The 21,975-nt window shown below is 41.7% G+C and overlaps 1 protein-coding gene across 2 annotated transcripts in view; it reads left to right on the plus strand.

Annotated features, from left to right (window-relative positions):
• Nucleotides 1–5,086: 5,086 nt before the first annotated feature.
• LOC148538693 (uncharacterized) overlaps nt 5,087–21,975 on the plus strand; it is a 54,498-nt gene continuing 37,609 nt past the window's right edge. Inside the window, exons 1-2 of one of the 2 annotated variants that reach the window (XM_088452309.1) lie at nt 5,087–5,114; nt 21,327–21,692. In XM_088452309.1, the coding sequence (XP_088308435.1) occupies nt 21,335–21,692 (358 nt within the window). In that variant the 5' untranslated portion in view covers nt 5,087–5,114; nt 21,327–21,334. Of the gene's footprint in view, nt 5,115–21,301; nt 21,693–21,975 lie in introns of those variants that run through there. The other variant, XM_088452308.1, reaches the window with a different exon arrangement.

Consider the following 21,975-nt stretch of genomic DNA (forward strand, 5'->3'; position numbering starts at 1 on the left):
GGGTAAATTGGTATACAGGTTTCGATTCAGACCCGCCCGCTAGATGTATGCAAATCCTGCGATCACACAGCAAGGCATTAGCACGCCCACTATTACTTGGCGTGCGATCGCGGTGTGTATGTAGACACCCACCAGCCTGTCTTAAGATGCCCACTACTCTTAGCAATGCACGTCATCTCCAGGAAGCGTGTGCAACAATCGGTAACATCGGGAACCATCGGAAGCATATGCAGCACTTGTGGCAGACCTTACCCTACCGCAAGCACTGCGAGCGCTTCAGTGTAAAATTCAGCCATGTGACGTGTACTATGACGCTGCATCTTAATTATGCATGCCTATGAAACAGCGTTAAGACGCTCAGACATGCCTGCATTCGCACCACCACTCCCTCGTTTCCATCGACCAACTCCTGTCACCACCCACAAATGCCTCGTCCTGTCACTCAAGCTAGCGAGGCGTCTAAGCACAAGGGGCTTCACGACCGCATGGACTGGTTTGTGCACGCACACTGCGATGCATACGCAAACGCACATTGCAAACATCGGCAGGCTGCATGCGAACGCATCCTAGTGGGTCTGAATCGGGCCCACAGTACCCTGCTTCATCACATCCCTTTCTCATAGAAATAATGTACATACTTAATAATAATTAGCTGACACCAAAGCACACAGGGTTAAGATAAATTCACAATTAAGTTATAATAAGCACATGTGATTACCTACTACAGAGCACTGGTGACTTGTGAGCTGCATGCGACCCTCCTGCGTGCTGGGGCATGGGAGATTACAGCTCGGGACTATCAGACTGTTTTTTTTTTTTTTTTACCAATTTCCTTTTCAATATTTCCTCCCTTCTTCTATACCTGCTAAATTGCTAAATAAAAGAGGACAATTTTTTTTCAAGACAAAATTAATTCTGCCCAACAGCTCTAAAGAGGTGACACTGAGCAGCAGCCACACGACACGTGCTCTTCCAAATCCAAACTGACGCATTTACTGTCAGTTTGGAGGATGAAAACAGAAGCTGCATCCAGTGTTTCCAGAGCAAAAATTGGTTTGTGTTTGAAACATGTCTTTATACTGTCCAGATATCAATTGCTACCAAAACACACCTCAGGACCTTAGCAAAAACTTTGTCACTGCTTAGGACAGAGACCTGAGAACTGAGGAGACAAGAGATGAGAGGATGGATAGTCACGGCATTTGTCTAAAAGTTGTTTTGTGCTTTTTTTGTGGTCTTCTTACTTATTTGTTTTATACTGTTTGTTGTGTTTTGTATTTTAAGTCTTTTCTGTGTTGATTGTGTATGAGTTGGCTCTGATTGGTAATGTAGTTATATTCTTGTGTGTATTTGTATTGGGGGATGGCAAAGCAGAGAGAAAGAGAGGTGGTGTTGGAAGGAAGTAGGGCAGGTTATGGCAGAGAGAGCACAGGAGGGTGATGAGGAGACACGGAGTGATCACAATGCTTAAGTGGCCAACACTACATCAACATCCACTTCTCACATGATCAGAACTCTGGCCCTGATTCAGAGCCGGACGCTCTTTCAGAGCGCTCACTCAGAATCAGTGCCCGCCTATTGTATTTTTAGAGCAGCCTCCTGGCCGCTCGCATAGCTGTGGGTAGCCACCCACAGCTAGTGCGAGCGGCCAGGATGATGGTCGCGATGGTCAAGACAATCGCGACCATCGGACTTGTGACGAGACCCTTGTGGTACAGTCTCGTTGCCGCAAGTCCCAGTGGCCTTCTTGCTCTTACAGAGCAAGAAGTCCGCCCACTGACATCACTTGTGATGTCAGTGGGGCCGGCCCTAGACGGTAGGCGTTCCCATGGGAACGCCTCCATCTGGGCATTCACGCCCCCGGCGAGCGGGTCTGAATCAAGCCCTCTGTTCTCATTAGTGACATAGGGATCTATGTACTAAGCCTTGGAGAGAGATAAAGTATACTGAGATAAAGGAGCTCATTCAGACCCGCTCGCTAGATGCAAAGCAAAGTGATGGCACAACAGGCGATTGCACAGCAAGCCATAAGCACGCCCACTATGTCTGGCCATGCGATCGCTTTGTGTATGCGGACCCACCAGACTGTCTTAAGACGCCCACTAATGCACGTCATCTCCAGGAAGTGTATGCAAACATCGGTACATCGGGTACCATCGGAAGCGTACACAGCGCTTGAGGTTGACTATACCCTACCTCATGCACTGCGATCACTTCAGTGTGAAATACAACCAAGTGACGTGTACTACGACGCTGCCTGTTAATTATGCACGCCTGCGTTCACATCTACACTCCCTTGTTGCTAGTGGCCAGCCCGTTACCACCCACAAACGGCTTCTCCTGTCACTCACTCTGCTGGGCTGTCAATGCTCGACTAGCGAACGCATCTTGATCCTTCGCACTGGTTCGCACACACACTGCGATGCATATGCAAGCGAAGAATGCGAACAACGGCCAGCTACAAGCGAACGCTTCTTAACGTCCGGGTCTGAATCAGCTCCAAAGTACCAACCAATCACCTCCTAACTGTTATTTTCAAACACAGCCTGTAAAGTGACAGTTAGGAGCTGACAGGTACTTTATCTTCATCCACTTTATCTCTTTCCAAGGTTTAGTCCATAGACCCCATAGTATCTGTGATGTTCAGTTTTGGGGGATCAGGGAAAAAAGACGCCACTGATCCACACATACTACAATAGTTATTATTGAATGGCGTTTGCCATGCTGTTAATGCAGTGGGCTATTAAAATGCACTGTGGCACACAGCAAGGACAGAGGAAGATTCGGACATCATTTGTTGTCAACCTGAATTTTGCACCACTTGCTGCTGCTGAGATTTGGTTCCCTCCACAAGCTCAGCATGATGTCTTTCCTCCCTCACCACAAATCCCATTTTCTTGATATGACAGCTGCTATTATGCATAATCTCTGTTGAATTTAAGGTGACTTCATGGATGTCTGAAATCTGCAAATTCATGCCCACTTTTTGTGAAATGCCAGAACATTCAAAACAATTGTAAAGCAAATACTCTGGAGCTAACAAATAAACATTTAGTAAAAATGATTGAATCTTACTGGGCATAATTGAAAGTGTGAGTGCATATTATCCTGCTGTTTCCCAGTTATGCCATGATTTCTTAGCTATGCCTATCTTAGCATGCCCTTTTAACGGAAAACAGTGCTGCCATCTCACCATCAACAACAGTCACAGCAACATCACTATGATGAAATGTTCAGTGGGAAGACAGTGGTAGAGCTAAACATAGAGGCATCACTAGTGAACATCCATAATGATGGTGATTGATATACATTTCTGCTCTCTAGTGAGGGGGTCTCAGACCATTAAGTGTGCAATCTATGGCTCCCACGACTATGGAGTCCAGAGAGATTGTAGAAACTAACATTAGGATATGCCTTTGTAGTAGTTACATGTATGAAATTGCCTCTTCACAGGCTGTGAGGGAAGGAGATGGAAGAGGGATGGGCACTGTTTAAGGCAGGGGACATGGCCAAAACTGCACAGGGTTACATCCATTTTATGTGTCAGATTTCAGGCCATTCTTTTTCCACTCTAATAAATAGACCCCCCATTCTTCTTTATATACATCATCCCCATCCTGCACTTTTATCTGCCTCTGAACTCTTCATGCTCCTTTATATACATCAGAGCCTGCCCACACATGCCCTTATAAAGACCTCTGAGCCTCATTGGGCCCCTATATATGCCTCAGAGCCCCCTTATACCCTTATATACCAGGCCAGTCCAGAGCCCATCATGCCTCTTTATATGCCTCAGAGCCAGCCCCCTCATGACCCTATATATGCCTTAGAGCCACCTTATGCCATTCTATACCAGGTCAGCTCAGAGCCCCTCATGTCCCTTTATGTGTCTCAAAATAAGTCACTCATGCCCCTATATATAGCCAGGACAAACAAGCCAGGACTCGTTTCACTGAAACAGAGGAACCTTGGGATAAAACAGCTTCAGCATGGAATTCCTGGAGTCCCGCTAATGGGGAAAAAATGTTTGTGGCATTAAAGGGAAGGCCAGTAGCACGGATTATGCACTCCATATGATGGTAGCCATACAACATTGAATGGGATGGGTAGACTCATCAATGGTATCACAACTGGCTCTGCATTTGCATAAGACACTTGTGCTTGCCAGTATGCACAGTAATCACTCTCAGTCCAACTCCAACTTACTCCCGCTCTGCCTATTTACCTACTTACTTGATGGTCTGATGGCATATAGTTTGGCCAGTGGCTATAAAGGGCTCTATCCTAGTTAAAGCGTAAGTGTATAACCACTTTCACTTTCCTGGGAGACAGAGAGAAGGCATCCTACTGCTTAACAATTACCTCTCTCTTTCTCGCTCTCTCTCTTTTTATTTTTCACCCTCTCTCTCTTTTTTTCTAAATATCTGAACACTAACATTACACCCAGCAAACACAGTATTATTGTACTGGGGAGTGTGGGAATACTTTCTGCCAATTTTTTCTTTGCCTGAAACATTTTTGGGCTAGTGAAAAAGAACATTACAAAGCTACAGTATGTGCGATTATTAAACTGAAAAGAACCTGGACGAGAACACTGTAGAAATCTCATTGACTATATGACCTTTTTTTGTACATTCTTTTAAAGGTTTATATATCAGATAATTGCAAATCTTTCAGAATCCTCTTCCATAGAGGTACAGCATGTATTGTACTTGTTATGCTATTAAAAGTAATAAATTAGATTTTTATTCACTCTGTACAACTTAAGGAAAAAGAACAGTTACAGCATAGTCACCAAACCATTCATACCAATGTACATCTACAGTGAGTGCTGTAAAACTAGTAAAACTATTTTATTGTCTAGCACCGTTTGTGGCATTGAGAAGAGGTAGCATAGTGTACGACAGAGCAGGGGCCAGTACATTTGCATTGCCTCAGATTTCACATAAATTTGTATTACTTTTACAGAGTTCTCCAATCACTGGAGTTAGACGACTGCCTGTCCCAATTCTATTGGCTCAAACAGGAATGACGAAAGCAATTAAATAGATTGTTTCCATGATCAATGTTCCAATGTTCCTTCCAAGGACTGTATTCATGATAAAAAGCAAAAGGTAAGTACATAAGGTAAGAAATAATCTTGAAGCTGCCTATTTTGTCTTTAGTTTTCTTTTGCAATGTGAGAACAAAGCATTTGGCTTATGTGTCTGGTAGACTGATCAGAATTTTGTGAGCAATAGGTCTGAAAACTGCAATTGCACATAGTAATTACCAGCACTGTTGCTGCAATTGAAATATCTATATTTCACAAAACACAATCCATGATCAGCAGGTCTGAGCATACTGTTCAATAAGAACATTCAGAAATCAGCTAAAGGACTGGATGTAATGTGAACGCATCACGCAGGTTCTCAAGTACTCAGATAACAGCCAACCCTTTTAAAATTGCCTTCCATATTAAAATAAAACAATATAGTCATTGTGTAAGAATACGTCAGATGGCCCTATTTAGTAACGAACAAAACAAATATGATCTTTCTGCAATGAACCATATATTTCTGTTTAGTTATTATTTGTGTTTATGAAAGTTTCATGCACAAAGTTCTCTAAGGGTTTGGTTTAAATGATTCTTGCTGTAACCACAATAATCAGACACAGATTCACTTTCTGAATAATTCCTACTTATCTATATTATTCCTTCCTCACCTGTGTAACTGCAACGTCTTTTGCTCAGAACCACCAGCCTCTAGGTCACTAACAAGCAGTGAGAGAGGAACTGCTGCCGATTCTCCAAGGCCCCAGCTTATTGCAAGATGGATCAGATTCTCTTTTTTGTGCAGGAATCATGCAGTGCCTTACATAGTAGACTAGGGCTCTGAACACAGTTTACTAATTCACATACATTACCATCTAATTACTTATTAATAAAACTCACGCTCAAAATATGCAGGTAACATAAAATGTTAAAACTAAGCTAAAATTGCTACAACTGAATGAAAAAAATTCAATTATGTTTAGCTAAATAAACAAAGTTAATAAGCAAATGGGTGAATGCCTGTAAATGGAAAACTAATATTGCATATTTATAATAGACATTAAATAGACATTAAATAAACAAAAAGAAAGATTGCAGACAGAAATCCTCTATAAAAAAGTATTTAAACCCCCCCCAAAAAATTTGTTTATTGAATTTTTTCAATGAATTACAGAACATAGCAAACATTTCCATATATAGATAAGGTTAGAAATTAGAAATAACAGATATAAATAGACCTTTGAAAAGACACCTAACAATAAGGAAGTGAATGCTAGATGATCACTCTTAAGGTTACATCATTCACAGATGAATTATTAAAGTTAAATCAGCAATAAGTATGATATAAAGAGACGTTAGGAAGGGGGAGGAAAGAAAGGGAATGAAGGGGGAAGAGGGGAAGGGAGGGGTGCCAGCCAGCACGCACCACTGGTGGGATCTAATCAATAATATATATAATATAATATATATATAATATATTGAAATAATGCTATATGGTGAATAAAGGGGGTTCAGCCTCAAAATGGTCTGTCCAAGGCCTCCAGACTCTTATGAAATTGGCTGAGGTATCATGTAAAATCAAAGATATTCTCTCCATGCGATATTTGGTCCACATAGCATTGATGGTGGCTGAGATAGACAAGAGTGTGGTCGATTTATAGTGGGAGGCAATGTGACATTTTGCTGAGTTTAAGATATGTTTAATTAATTTCTGCATTGATCGAGAGAGATAAAGAATAGGACGTGATAATAGAGAATATAACGGATTATTAGGCATTTGTATCCTTGTAATTGATCTGATTAGGTTATGAGCTACCAACCAGTAGGGCTGTATATGCAGACAGGACCACCAAATGTGCAGCATAGATCCCTTTTGACCACAGTTGGGCCAGCAAAGGTCTGTAGAAGGCGGATAAATTAAATGAAGTAGTGTGGGAACTCGGTACCAGCAAAAGTATAGCTTATAAGCATTTTCCTTAATACATACTGAGTTGGAGATTTTAGCGACCTCTAAGCAGATTTTATACCATTCCTCAGGGGACAAAGTCTTGCCACCTCGCAGTTTTTAAATATCTCTATACTGTCATTTTTCCATTCAATAGGTGGCTGTATAATTGTTTTATTTTAATTTTAATACTATTTTAGCCTTGCACGTTTATAACAGAATCATCTTCATGAACATACTTTACAATCTTTTCTTAAACTTTCAGAATTGTGCTATGCTAACATTTAACCGCATTGTATTGCATAGTTTTATATGAGTTAACAAGCATATATTACGGTATATGTGACCTACAGTACATAGTACATGTGACCTACACCCTACTAGAGACATGTAACCTACACACTATTATAGTACAACTGTGATTTCAATCAGGTGCCTTCAGTATATTCCATCTTATTTTGGCATGTGTCTATTCTTTTGGTAATGGACCCGCTGTGCCTAGTTTTCTGCAGTCTTTCCAATTGATACACAGCCCTCTTAAGAAGCAGAGTTCATATCCCTGGTAACTGCGTGAGTAGCATGTCGTTTACAATGGCAGGGATTGTTCTGTGGTATTGAGGGATTTAGAAACAAAAGCAAATGGCTTTTGCAAAGAAAAGTCAATGGGACAGGTTTCATTTCGTGCTCCATCTGGTTCTGCGACTCTTAGAGATTAAGACTCCCCTGAACTGTTTTCAGATCCAGACTGACTTCTGAGCCAGTGATCTCTGGAGGACGTATTGGCACAGGCTTATCACAGCAAGTTCACCACTGTAATATTGATCGTGTAAACCACCTTCATTTGCTCATGTAAATGAAGGAACATTGTGTGCCTCAGAAAAGGCTGAAGTTCAAGAGTGTCGTATTCATGGAAAGCCTATTGCGCTTCAAGCAATACTGTACAATCACTGTTAGACCTTCTTTATAGGGAAAACAAAGGATTTTATGAGCAATTCACCATTATCAAAGAATGCTGTTTGCCTTTGTTGGTAGTATAGATTTTTGGGTCGCTGAATGCTTTGAAGTAATAGAAACAAAAATCCTACTCACTAGGAGTCATTTGTATTTCTGGTGCAAGTTTTCATTAATAAGATGGCAATTTGGAAACAGATGAATAATGTTGTGCATCACATTTCAAATCAAAGACATCCATTAGACCTGAAGACTATCAAAGCTAGAAAATCCACCCCTATGTCTTTGCAGGGGCCAAATAAGATAAATCATATATATATATATATATATATATATATATATATATATATTTTTTTTTTTAAATCAATAAAAGGAAGTCCCATATAGTCAGATGTAAGAGATCAGGTCCAGACCTGTCCCTGACCAATTTGATATATTAGGCAAGATTTTAGCTGGTGCTTCTTAACATGCAACCATATAACAACACCAAGTATTGTGTTCATACATGGTATTGTGAAAAATGCAATCCAAACAGAAAACCTCAAAACTAGTGTGCTTCCTTATGCCCCACACAGTACACATGATTATGCCACATACAGTCAGGTCCATAAATATTGGGACATTGACAGAATTTTCAGATTTTGGCCTCTATTCACCACCACAATGGCTTTAAAACGAAACAAACAAAATGTGATTTAACTGCAGACTTTCAGATTTAATTTGAGGGTAATTACATCCAAATCAGGTGAACGGTGTAGGAATTACAACGGTTTCTCTCTGTGCCTCCCACTTTTTAAGGGGCCAAAAGTAATGGGACAAACTAAACAATCCTAAATCTAACTTTCACTTTTTAATACTTTGTTGCAAATCCTTTGCAGGCAATTACAGCCTAACGTCTGGAACGCATAGACATCACTAGACGCTGGGTTTCATCCCTGGTGATGCTCTGCCAGGCCTCTACTGCAAATGTCTTCAGTTCCTGCTTGTTCTTGGGGCATTTCCCCTTCAGTTTTGTCTTCATCAAGTGAAATGCATGCTCAATCGGATTCAGGTCAGGGGATTGACTTGGCCATTGCATAACATTCCACTTTTTAGTCTTAAAAAACTCTTTGGTTGTTTTTGCAGTATGCTTCGGGTCATTGTTCATCTGCACTGTGAAGCGCCGTCCAATGAGTTCTGAAGCATTTGACTGAATATGAGCATATAATATTGCCCGAAACACTTCAGAATTCATTCTGCTGCTTTTGTCAGCAGTCACATCATCAATAAATACAAAGTAACCAGTTCCATTGGCAGCCATACATGCCAACGCCATGACACTACCACCACCATGCTTCAATGATGAGGTGGTATGTTTTGGATCATTGGCAGTTCCTTTCCTTCTCCATACTCTTCTCTTCCCATCACTCTGGTACAAGTTGATCTTTGTCTCATCTGTCCATAGGATGTTGTTCCAGAACTGTAATGGCTTTTTTAGATGTTGTTTGGCAAACTCTAATCTGGTCTTCCTGTTTTTGTGGCTCACCAGTGGTTTGCATCTTGTGGTGAACCCTCTATATTCACTCTTGTGAAGTCTTCTCTTGATTGTTGACTTTGACACATATACATCTACCTCCTGGAGAGTGTTCTTGATTTGGCCAACTGTTGTGAAGAGGTTTTTCTTCACCAGGGAACTAATTCTTCTGTCATCCACCACAGTTGTTTTCCATGGTCTCCCGGGTCTTTTGGTGTTGCTGAGCTCTCCAGTGTGTTCTTTCTTTTTAAGAATGTTCCAACAGTTGATTTGGCCACACCTAATGTTTCTGCAATCTCTCTGATGGGTTTGTTTTGATTTTTCAGCCTAATAATGGCTTGCTTCACTGATAGTGACAGCTCTTTGGATCTCATATTGAGAGTCGACAGCAACTGATTCCAAATGCAAATGTCGCACCTTGAATCAACTCCAGACCTTTTACCTGCTTAATTGAGAATGAAATAACGAGGGAATAGCCCACACCTGTCCATGAAATAGCTTTTGAGTTGATAGTCCCATTACTTTTGGCCCCTTAAAAAGTGGGAGGCACATATTGAAACTGTTGTAATTCCTACACCGTTCACCCGATTTGGATGTAATTACCCTCAAATTAAATCTGAAAGTCTGCAGTTAAAGCACATCTTGTTTGTTTCATTTCAAAACCATTGTGGTGGTGAATAAAGGCCAAAATCTGAAAATTCTGTCAATGTCCCAATATTTATGGACCTGACTGTATCTCTGCCCCAGTTCACATGATTAAGCCAAACATTACTTCCCCCGTACACATAATTATGCCACACATTACTACCCCCAGTTCACATGATTAAGCCAAACATTACTTCCCCCGTACACATAATTATGCCACACATTACTGCCCCCAGTTCACATGATTAAGCCAAACATTACTTCCCCCGTACACATAATTATGCCACACATTACTGCCCTCAGTTCACAAGATTAAGTCAAACACTACTTCCCCCGTACACATAATTATGCCACACATTACTGCCCCCAGTTCACATGATTAAGTCAAACACTACTTCCCCCGTACACATAATTATGCCACGTATTTCTGCCCCAGTTCACATGATTAAGTCAAACACTACTTCCCCCGTACACATAATTATGCCACACATTACTTCCCCTGTACACATAATTAAGCCAAACATTACTTCCCCAGTACACATGATTACGCCACACATTACTGACCCAGTTCACATGATTATGCCACATATTACTCACATGATTATGTCACACATTACTCACCTAGTTCACATGATTATGCCACAGATTGTGCCACTCATTAAACAAATGATTATGCCACACATTACCTCCCCAGTTCACATGATTATGCCACACTTTACTGCACCCAATTTACTTGATTATGCCACACATTGCTGCCCCCAGTTCACATAATTATGCCACACATTACTTTCCCCGTACACATAATTATGCCACACATTACTTCCCCAGTACACATAATTATGCCACACATTACTTCCCCCGTACACATAATTATGCCACACATTACTGACCCAGTTCACATGATTATGCCACATATTACTCACATGATTATGCCACACATTACTTCCCCAGTACACATGATTATGCCACACATTACTTCCCAGTACACATGATTACGCCACACATTACTGACCCAGTTCACATGATTATGCCACATATTACTCACATTTTTATGCCACACATTGCTGACCTGAATCTAGTTCACATGATTATGCCACAGATTGTGCCAATCATTAATCAAATGATTATGCCATACATTACCTCCCCAGTTCACATGATTATGCCACACTTTACTGTACCCAATTCACTTGATTATGCCACACATTGCTGCCCCCAGTTCACATAATTATGCCACACATTACTTCCCCAGTACACATGATTATGCCACACATTACTGACCCAGTTCCCATGATTAAGCCACATATTACTCACATGATTATGCCACACATTACCTCCCCAGTTCACTTGATTATGCCACACTTTACTGCACCCAATTCACATGATTATGCCACATATTACTCACATAATTATGCCATACATTACTTCCCCAGTACACATAATTATGCCATACAGTACTGCCCCCAGTTCACTTGATTATGCCACACATTGCTGCCCCCAGTTCAAATGATTATGCCACAGATTGATGTGGCATAATCCCTCTTACTGGTGGCTAGTACTAATGTAGTCACACTGCTGGGAGCAGTCACATGGTCTGTTGATGGCTCCTCTGTTCATCTCCTCACTGGCATTGATGTGGTGGAGATAAGCAGTGAGGAGCCACCAGCAGATGCGTCCTCTCCCAGCAATGGCGCTACAGTCAGTGCTTTTTTTCAGCATTGTGACAATGCCAAAAAAGCACTGAATATTGTGCAGCTGCTGAGATGTCACATGGTCTGGTAGCTTCTCCAGTCAATATGTGTTGAGTGACATGGGGGCGGGTCGCCATGCCTGATAGGCATCCCCTGGAGAAATGGAGCCCTAGGCATTTGCCTATATGGCCAAAACCAGGGCCTGGTCTGATCAGGTCACAGGAATTAACTAAACACATTGGGCCTTATTTATCAACGAGTTTTATCACTCACAATAAGTGATAAAACTCTTTGGGCCCCATTTAACAACGAGTGCTAAAATGAGTGTAAATTATCACCAAACTTCGCCGCGCTATTTTAGTTATCCCTACCTTGATTTATCAAGATTTATCTAGCCAGCGAGTGAAAATGATAAAAAGGCATCCAGCGCTATCTGTTCTTGATATAGTGCCAAAGAGAGAATTACGGAGGAGTGGCTAAAATGATTGGCATTGGCAAGGAGGGGCTAGCTATGTCTGGAGCATGAGCAGTCGGATAGTGAGGACGCCACCAGAGCAGCTGCAGAGACCTTTTACCGGTCATGCCTCTGCCAGATGCCCGCTCTAAAAAGGTAAGCGCCAGTTATATCTGGGATGGCAATGGTGCTGGAGCAGCTTGGGCTTTTTATGTTTGCGGCACCCTGATTCCTGTGTGTCGGGCTAGGTTAGTCGCTGCTGCTGCTGCAGGGGCTAGGCAGTGGGGCAGGGTGTCATTTGGCCCCCCAGCCAGTACTATTATATATACTGTAACTTAATCCATCAGACAGTAAATACATGCTGGCAGGGGTGGGGGAGTGGGCTGTGGGCCTGATTCAGAGACGGACGCTCTGAAAGAGCGCTCGCTCTGAATCAGGGCACTTCTTTTTTTGTGCGGCCTCCTGGCCGCTCGCTTAGCTGTGGGTGACCACCCACAGCTATTGCGAGTGGCCAGGATGATGATTGCAATGGTCAAGACCATCGCGACCTTCGGGTGGTAGGGTCTCGTGGCCCAAGCCCCAGAGAGCTTCCGGCTCTAATTGAGCCTGAAGCTCTCCCACTGACATCACTGGTGATGTCAGTGGGGCCGCCCACAAACGGCAGGCGTTCGCTTGGGAATGCCTCCATTTGTGAAACCACCCCCCCGACACGCCTACAAAACAGGCGAGGTGTTGATCAACATCGACAACCGTCCCTTTTGTAGTGAGCCACGGAGCAAGAGAATTCTCTCTCACTCCGGGGCTTGCGCACACGCAGTGCGGCCGCTGCATGTGCGCAGAGCCCACCATTGACCCGCTTGCGAGCACTCAAGCGCTTGCGAGCAGGTCTGAATCAGGCCCTGAGATCAGTACCCTTTCTTTTCTCTTTGTGTAACTGGCGCTTTCCACCACCGTGCTTCTGCCCGGGCCGGTCGGCTCCCCAGACTCTGTGTATGCACTGCCCCTTAAGGATCGACAAGGCTTCACATTGCCAACAAGAAGCCAGTGAAAGAAATTACAGTCAGCGAACGGTAAATTACAATTAGCGTTCGTTGATGAATACATGTCCCTGTCATTTCTTATAGGGTAGTGAAAAGTGCCTAGTGCTAGCAGCACAGTGAAAAACACTGCACTGACCACCAATGATGAATACTGAATTGACTGTTAGCACACTCAATGAGTGCTAAATTGCTTAGCGCTCGGTGTTAAATAGGGCCCTTTGTGTATGATAAATAGTGCTTCAGGCTATAAGCTCCCAGCTGTCATCTGTTTGAAAAATGACAGTTGGGAGCTAATTGGCTGAAGCACCATTTATCATACACAGTGAGTTCTATCACTCCATGTGAGTGATAAAACTTGTTGATAAATCAGGCCCATTGATTGGAACTGGCTGTTCACAAATGTTCATATTACCACAAATATACTGGGTTAGGGACGGGTTAAGGTTACAATTAAGATTAGGGTTAGGATTTTAGATTAGTGTAATTTGAGATACCATCACACATAGACACTTTATGAATGAACATTTTTTTTTGCAGTAAAAGTACAATTCAGTATACTGATATATGGTATTTGGCCCTGTCTACATACAAGATTACTAGTACCACATTTAGGGGTCCATGTACTCATAGTCCCCCTGAAGGTTGAGAAAAAGATGCTCCTGCTTCACCTGTTATCCTTGTGAAGCAGTTCGCAATGTGTACAAAAATAGCCCCTCCAAGGAGAGTGAATGTAAAGCTCACGGGGAAACGCATTGTGTGTTGAAACTGACGCTAGAGAAGACAGCTGATGGTACAGTAAGTGACCTCACTTCTTAGTAATAGCTGGGTCACATAGCACTGCCATAGGTGTTCATGGCAGCGCCAATGTTCTAGCCTGCTATTAGCGCAAGCAGGTAGAAAACAGAGAAATCACTTTCGTACATACCGAGAAATGATATGTACAGGGATTTTCTTTGTCTTTTCCATTTGACCCACTTATCTCCCCATACTACATCAACCCCTTAATGATTGTGCTTTCCCAGACAATGTGAGTGAATAACGCTTACACCTCCCCACCCATTTCATATGTACAGGAAAACCAACAGAGTGGCGTAACAAGGGGGGGGTGAGGGGTTCTGGCCACACCCGGGTGTCACCCGTCGAGGGGTGATACCAAGGTGCAGGTTCCCCCTTAGTGACAGGAGCCGGGTGCTACACTGTAGCATTAAGTACAGCACTCAGCTCCTGTCACAGTGAGGGAGCCAGCACTCCACACCCCCCACCACCCCAGTGATAACCACAGGCTGAGGTTTGGGCCACGCCCCTTGCCCACACAGCCACACCCCCTTTCAACGGCCTGTGGCGCATGGCATCCCTCCCTGCACTGGGTGTCATCGCGGGAAGGGACGCCACTGCCAACAGTTCTTCTTAATGATGATTATGAAAAGCATGCTGCCACCTGAACAGCGCTCTAATGTTGCCTTATATAAAATGTACCAGGGCATTTTTTTTCAGATCATATGATTACAACCTTAATGAGTACAACTTTTGACCCTTAAATGCCCACTCTATCCACTAGCCACACCTTTTACATATCATAAGTTTACTTTGCCTGTTAGGTATAGTGCAGAATATAGTGCAACTGTCCTGCATAGTTCATCACCACTTCACTAAAACTTACTTTAGTTTCTTTTTTATCTCAATCCCTTGGTAAAATTTGTTGTGTTAAAGAAAACAAGTACATGCACACTGAGAGACACGCACACATGGAAACACACACACACACACTCATGGACACACACAGTCAGAGACACGCACACATGGACACACACACACAGTCAGAGATATGCACACATGAACACACACACGAACACACACACTCAGAGACATGGACACACACACATTCAGAGACATGCACACATGGACACACACAGTCAGAGACACGCACACATGGACACACACACAGTGAGACACGCACACATGGAAACACACACACACATGGACACACACACACTCAGAGACATGGACACACATACACACTCAGAGACATGCACACATGGACACACAGTGAGAGGCATGCACACATGGACACACACTCAGAGACATGGACACACACACACACACACACATGGACACACACTTACTCAGAGACATGGACACACACACACTCTGAGTCATGCACACATGGACACACACAGTGAAAGGCATGCACACATGGACACACACACACAGTCAGAGACATGCACACATGGACACACACACACACACACACACACACTCAGAGACATGGACACACACACTCAGAGTCATGCACACATGGACACACACACACAAACTTAAAGAACAACTTAATGTATTGATCTGTAGTTATCATATTAGAATGACTTCCCTTTGTAGATAGCAGAGCAATGCCCCTACTGGCCCAAAAAGTTGCCAGCAAGGCAATACAACTAATCTGTATACTGCTAAATATGTGGGCATGCAGGGTGCTGTATTTAACATAGATGATAATTATAATAATAATTATAATAATAATCATTATAATAATAATGATAATAAGATGCATTTTACACAGATGTGTCTAGTAAGTATAACAAGGTGCGTGCTTGCATTTCAGTTTTTGCAACTGCCCACTGAAAAACACTCAGCAAACATTTTTGTGCATGCTGGCAAGAGTAAAAATGTTACTTCAAATTCCAACCTACTCCCATACCACCAGTATAAGGCCACCCTCTTTATTAATTTTAACTTTATATATTTTTTTCCCACAAATACTACTCAATTAAGTCTCATTTATGTCCTAAATCAGTGGTTCCCAAACTTTCTTGAATCACGGTGCACTATAGTATCAGCATTTTCTTCACGGAACCCCTAAGCCAAATGTTTCTTATTGAGAATTCAGAAAAAATTATAAAACTAAAAGTAAATTGTGCTTACCAGTCATCCTTAGGTTCAGTTATGTGGTAGTGGACAAGGTTGTGCTTCTGTTGGTCCACACATTTTATGATTGGCAGCCATTATTATTAGTTTTGCCTATCACTTTGACAAGAATATTTAGACTTTGTCCTGGACCACCAACCCAGTTTGGGAACCACTGCCCTAAATAAATCATGATTGCAATGGGACTGATTTTATTAAAATTAAATGTGTCACTAATCCGTAATACAGTTCAATGTTTGTTTTACATTGTTCGAAATTCACCGACTGTACAAATGTAATTTCCCATGTGGGAAGTGCCAGATGCATCCCCATGAAAGAATAGACTGTGGTCTGAGTTCCATCATCTAACAATCTTTCATCAGGTGATAAAGAGGCTGTAAGGCTTCTGACAATCAGGGAACAGACATAATCATTTTGAAGTGCCAACTATTTGAATGCAACATAAAATCAAATCTAGATCCTCTCAAACCATCTTTTCTTGCAGGTCAAGTTTTCAGTATAATACTCCTTTAATTGAGACGCACATGTATGTATATATATATGTAAAGTATACAGCTGATGCCAAGAGATCCTGATTACTTTTTCAATATCTGATAGGACAGTAAATCAAAGTGAAAGTTATCTATTACAGAGAAGAGTAAGAAATGATTGACACTCCTCCGTAAAATGAGAGGCGACATTTGCTGAAGGCAGGAATTACTGGAACATAATACACTGATGCTGAAACATGCAGCATTTCACCCATGTTTTTGATATGAAGCTAATGTATTTCAGTTTTGACATATGAGATAGAATGATTATTTTTGCTCCCACTGGAATGAATACAACATCTCGAAAGTACTCTCAGAAGGGTCAACACATTCGTCTTTGCATTTTCTTACAGTAAACATCATTACATTTCATATATATTTGCCGTATTTGGATTATGCATCTTACGTTGTTTGTTCTATATTAAACATTCTTAATAAAACTGAATGAATCATGTATGATGCATGTTCCGAGTGTGCCAAGTATAAATTCAATTGCATAGCACAGTTTGTATATGAACCTGCAAGGAAAGCAGAAGATATAGAACCAAGAGCTACAGTAATCTCGCATGAACGTAGAGAAACAGATTTGTTTTGGTTTATTATGAAAATAAAAAGAGATGTCATAAATAGAGCTATAATAAATGGGATGTAATCCTCAGGAATCTTCATCAGTCTTTGGGAAACTCAGTAAATTAAACACAGAAATGAATCATTTGTCTCAAATGCTTTAGAATATATTCATAAATCAGCTTTTCGAAAAAACAGTTCATGCCCAAAAGATATGTGCTAAAGGGGGATGTAGTTTAAATCCCAGAAATGTTCAACCGTACTATTACTTAAATGTAGACTATTCTCCCCTCAAAATAACAGAACTGCCTGTGTCTATAGTCCTATACCCCTGAGGTTCATAGAGGTATTTATATTTGGGTACCTGTTTATTTTCCTGTGGCAGCTGTCAGGAGAATTTTAAATTTTACAGCTGCTGACACCATTGGTGCAAAAGAGCACTGATTGGATGTTACAGACGTCTGTTGCTGAGGAATCAGGGGTGAGCGTGCCCTGAACTGAAGAGGTTTAGTACATAGGACTGCCTGCTGTTCTTTTAATTGGGGGTGACAGTGATGTTGCAGTTACATATCTAGTATGGGTGGCTCTCTACTTTAATGGGAAATACTGTATGTAGTAATGGACACCTTTGTATAGTAAACTCAAATAATAAAAATACAAATGACAGTAAAATGTATTACTGAAAAACAATATATGGAAGGCAATTAAGCTGAAACACAATGTAAATGTCTGTATTGGTGTTATATAAGTAAGGACTCCATCCCATATTTCTGTTTTTGGCATGTTGGGAAGGAACTACAATACATGATGACAGCAGGACATCCTCTTTCCTGCTTGGGTGTACTTTTCTTTTAAAACTGCCCACAGCATGGCCTTACCCTTCATCTAAACATTAAGCTCATGGGGAAAGGGAGGGACCCTGACAGTATTGCTAAAAAGCATGAACTGGCCATGAGCGATAATAACCAGATAATCCAGTGATTGTGGGATCTACTGGATTGGTAGTGTACGTTCTGTTATTGATCTCACATAAATCCACTAATAACTAAACTGATTTTATGTAAAAAGAGTGAAATATTTTTAGAACATTTTTCTTCCAGCTCTTAGACAAAAGTATTTTAAAAAGGTTTTATTGAAATGACTTTTAATGTATTTTTTCTTTTTAAACACTTCTAGCTAATGATTTATATGCATACTATAGCTAAAGGCACATAAGAAGTCAGAAAACTAAATCAAAGCGTTTAGTAAAAGTTGCCTGATGTGATGAACACCCAATAAATTCAGGTCATCTTAAGGTTGACAACCCTTTTATTTTCTAATAAGATATACAGCTTTCCTCTATAGTTTTTTGTTTCACAAGTTCTGGAAAAATTGAATCAGAGCTAAAATATTCCTGTCCGTCTTTCTATGAGGATCCCTCATGGGAGCTACTTTGATCCCCAGGTTGACAGAGAAAGCATACATAACATAGAAATAAGCCAAAGACTTCTATATTGTAAGTTTGTTTAGGACAATACTATTAAAATTGCACATACAGCAAGATTATTACTATTATTATTATTATTTTGTATTTATTTAACTCTAGCAAATTCCACACTGCTTTACAGGGTTGGCAACAGAAATGTTGGGGCCCCCCTCGACCCCCCACACAACAATGCCTTATCTTGCGCTAAAACTGGCAGTTGTAAAAGCTGCACCTCTCAGTAAATCCTGTTAGTAAGCATCAGACAATAATACACAAATGCAAATACAGAAGAAATATTAAAATATAAGATATATCAGCCTCCACAATTCCACACCTTGAGGTATCCTAGTGGAAAGGACTTGTAGACACAGTAAAGACGAGCCACTGATCTTATCATATGATTTTATCACTCTTGTATTTTAATATTTCTTCTGCACCCTCTGGTTTTTACCCTCTGGTTTTTGCATTTGTATATATACGGTATATATATATATATATATATTTAACTAGAATGGAAAAATAAATAAAATAACAATATACTTACCACACACTTGTCTCTTGCAGTTCTTCCTGTTGATTGACAGTGTTGCTGCAGCTGCCTCAGGGAGGGAAAGGTTGTCTGTAGTCAGCGGAACGGACAGTGGTGCTGCTCTGTTGCAGCTTGTAGACTTGTAGCCAGGTCACGCTGCAAGCTTGCTCTCATCTTGCATCCTTAGGGCTCTATTTACTCCAATCCGCATTTTTAATGCAGATTGTAGTGTGATATTACTGAGTGAAGTCGCATTGCAAATTCAGGCAATATCACAGGGATTTACTACATATCCCTTGCAGGGATAGAGCTTGCGAGAAAGCTTTGTCCCTGCGAATCCTTTCCGCACACTAGTCACGGTATTTTCGCAAAAAAATACCGGGACAAGTGCCCCATGCATGCGCCGACCGGTCACCGCAGCTACTCCCCCGGCACTAAGCCCCGCCCCCGCAATCGCGGTACCGCCGCGACCCCCCCTCCCCCTCTTGTGACCCTCCCTCTCCCCTCACTTACCTGCATGATCCGGGCTCCGGTGATGTCCTCCATGTGCTCCGGTCAGCTGACATCCCATACTGCACTGTGACCCTGTCAGGTGATGACCGGGCCGCAGTGCAGCATGGGAGACCAGCTGACCGGAGAGAGAGGACATCACTGGAGCCCCGAACTCCGGTCCCTGGAGTCAGGTAAGCTTTTTTTTTTACTTATTTTTTACAATGAATCAGCGTGTGGTCTGTTTAGACCACACAGCTGATCACTGGGGCCGGCTCCGGGCTCTGCTCTCCCCGTCAGAGCGGAGTAGGAGTGCGGTAACCGGGGGAGACCCTGGATAACGCCACCTCCAGGTGGCGTTATTATCACAGGGCTTTCCCCGGTATTTTTTCACAATTTATTTTTAGTAACTTTGGTCAGATCACATTTCCCATTACAATTATAGGAAATACGATCTGCTTACTAAAAATAAGTGATACTTAGGGGTTGGAGTAGAATTTTACAAAGTCTACTCCAATTGCTCTGTAATAACTATAGGTGATACTAAAATAATGTGAAAATGGTATGAAAACACCTTTTTTCACTTTATTTTAGTAAAAATAATGTTGATAAATAGAGCCCTTATTCTCTACTGTGGCCGCAGCAGGGAGACAGGGGCAGAGTAGCCGGGGCGGGAACAGCACCTCACGTAATGACGCCACCACAGTGGCATCATTAATTACACTATGCAGTACGCACAAAGTGACTTGGGTACCCAGGGAGGGTGTCGCCGGGGGTGGAGGGGGGTAATACCCTGGCTGGCTTAATTGTTTGTTCTTGGTTAGTTTTGCAGCACTGGCCAGCCGGTGTGGTCAGTGTGTAAACATATTTATGTTTTATGCCCAGAGCTGCTCTGTTTTATGCACCTATGAAACTAGGAGCCCCTCAACCTTAGGACCCGGGACGGGTGTACCCCTTGTACTCCCCTGGTGTTTTAGAATTGGTAGATGTTGCCATCCAACAAATTGCAGTGCCCTAAATAACTCCATAATCCTGGGAGGTAGAATGTAATGAAGAGTTGACAAGTAGTAGAAAACTACACTTTTTTTTAAATGTTCTTTTTTTGCTGATTAGTCTAATAATCTATCCTTATGGTTTATAAACTAAAGCAGCACCAAGAGTTAATATATTACTGCTTACTGAAGGTGTTTGTAAACTGTGGACCTTTTTCTTTCCTGTGATGTAATTTTTAGTGTGTATATAGTGTTTAGATTTAAAAGCACTCTTTCAGTCAGAGGTTTAATGGTAGACTCGGGTACATTTTCAGCATTACTGTAATTCTAAATTGACACATTTGTCTACATCGGCCTCGCTTCTCAGCACTATAAATCCAGCAGCACAATAAGCGGCCTAGATGGAAGTGTCAGGCAGGAGATCACAGACACGAATGGCACAAAGACCTTGCATATCATATACACATTTTAAATCTAGTTTCCATAATACCGTATTGTTAACAGGAAACCCACTGAAATATAGAAGTCTGGCATGAATAATGCATTCATTTCTGTTTTTCACAGATACAAGAATGGGAACTTTATCTTGGCCCACAGCTACTTTTATAACTGTTGTTGCTACCGTTTACTTGGAAGCCAAAACGACTCAGCCGATAAAGTACACAAAGAAAGTGTATAACATGGAGATCGGGAATGCTTTCGAGACTTCAGTTGCTCCACCAACAGAGGAGACTGTTTTCACTGACATGGCTGAAACAAGTGACACCACCACTGAACCAGCCACCTTAAACCCTGATTTCAGAACTGCTACAACCCTTTACCCTTTTGACAATTTCACTCTGGAAACAGCTGATTTTTTCTTTAACTGCTGCGATTGCTGTACCCCTCTGCCTGGGCCAACGGGTGATCCAGGACCTATGGGACAACCAGGTAAATCAAGTCTGCTGTACGAGGGAACTAATTGTTCCACCATTAAATTATCATATACAACTGTAGACATCTATGAAAAAGATGTTGTGGCCTTTAGTAACCATTTATGTTCAGGCTGGCAATGTTATAATAATGTTTAGATAATTGCAATGTCTTGCAGGTTTCTCTGGTGCGAAAGGTTATTTTATTGCATTTCCCTAATCATCACCTTAGACTACTGTATGTGGAAGTATAGTAAGCTGGTGACTAACAAGCCAAGTTTTTCCCATAGTAGGTTCCGCAG

Source organism: Taudactylus pleione, unplaced genomic scaffold (genome assembly GCF_031769625.1).
Source record: "Taudactylus pleione unplaced genomic scaffold, aTauple2 ptg000037l, whole genome shotgun sequence".
Taxonomy (NCBI): Eukaryota; Metazoa; Chordata; class Amphibia; order Anura; family Myobatrachidae; genus Taudactylus; species Taudactylus pleione.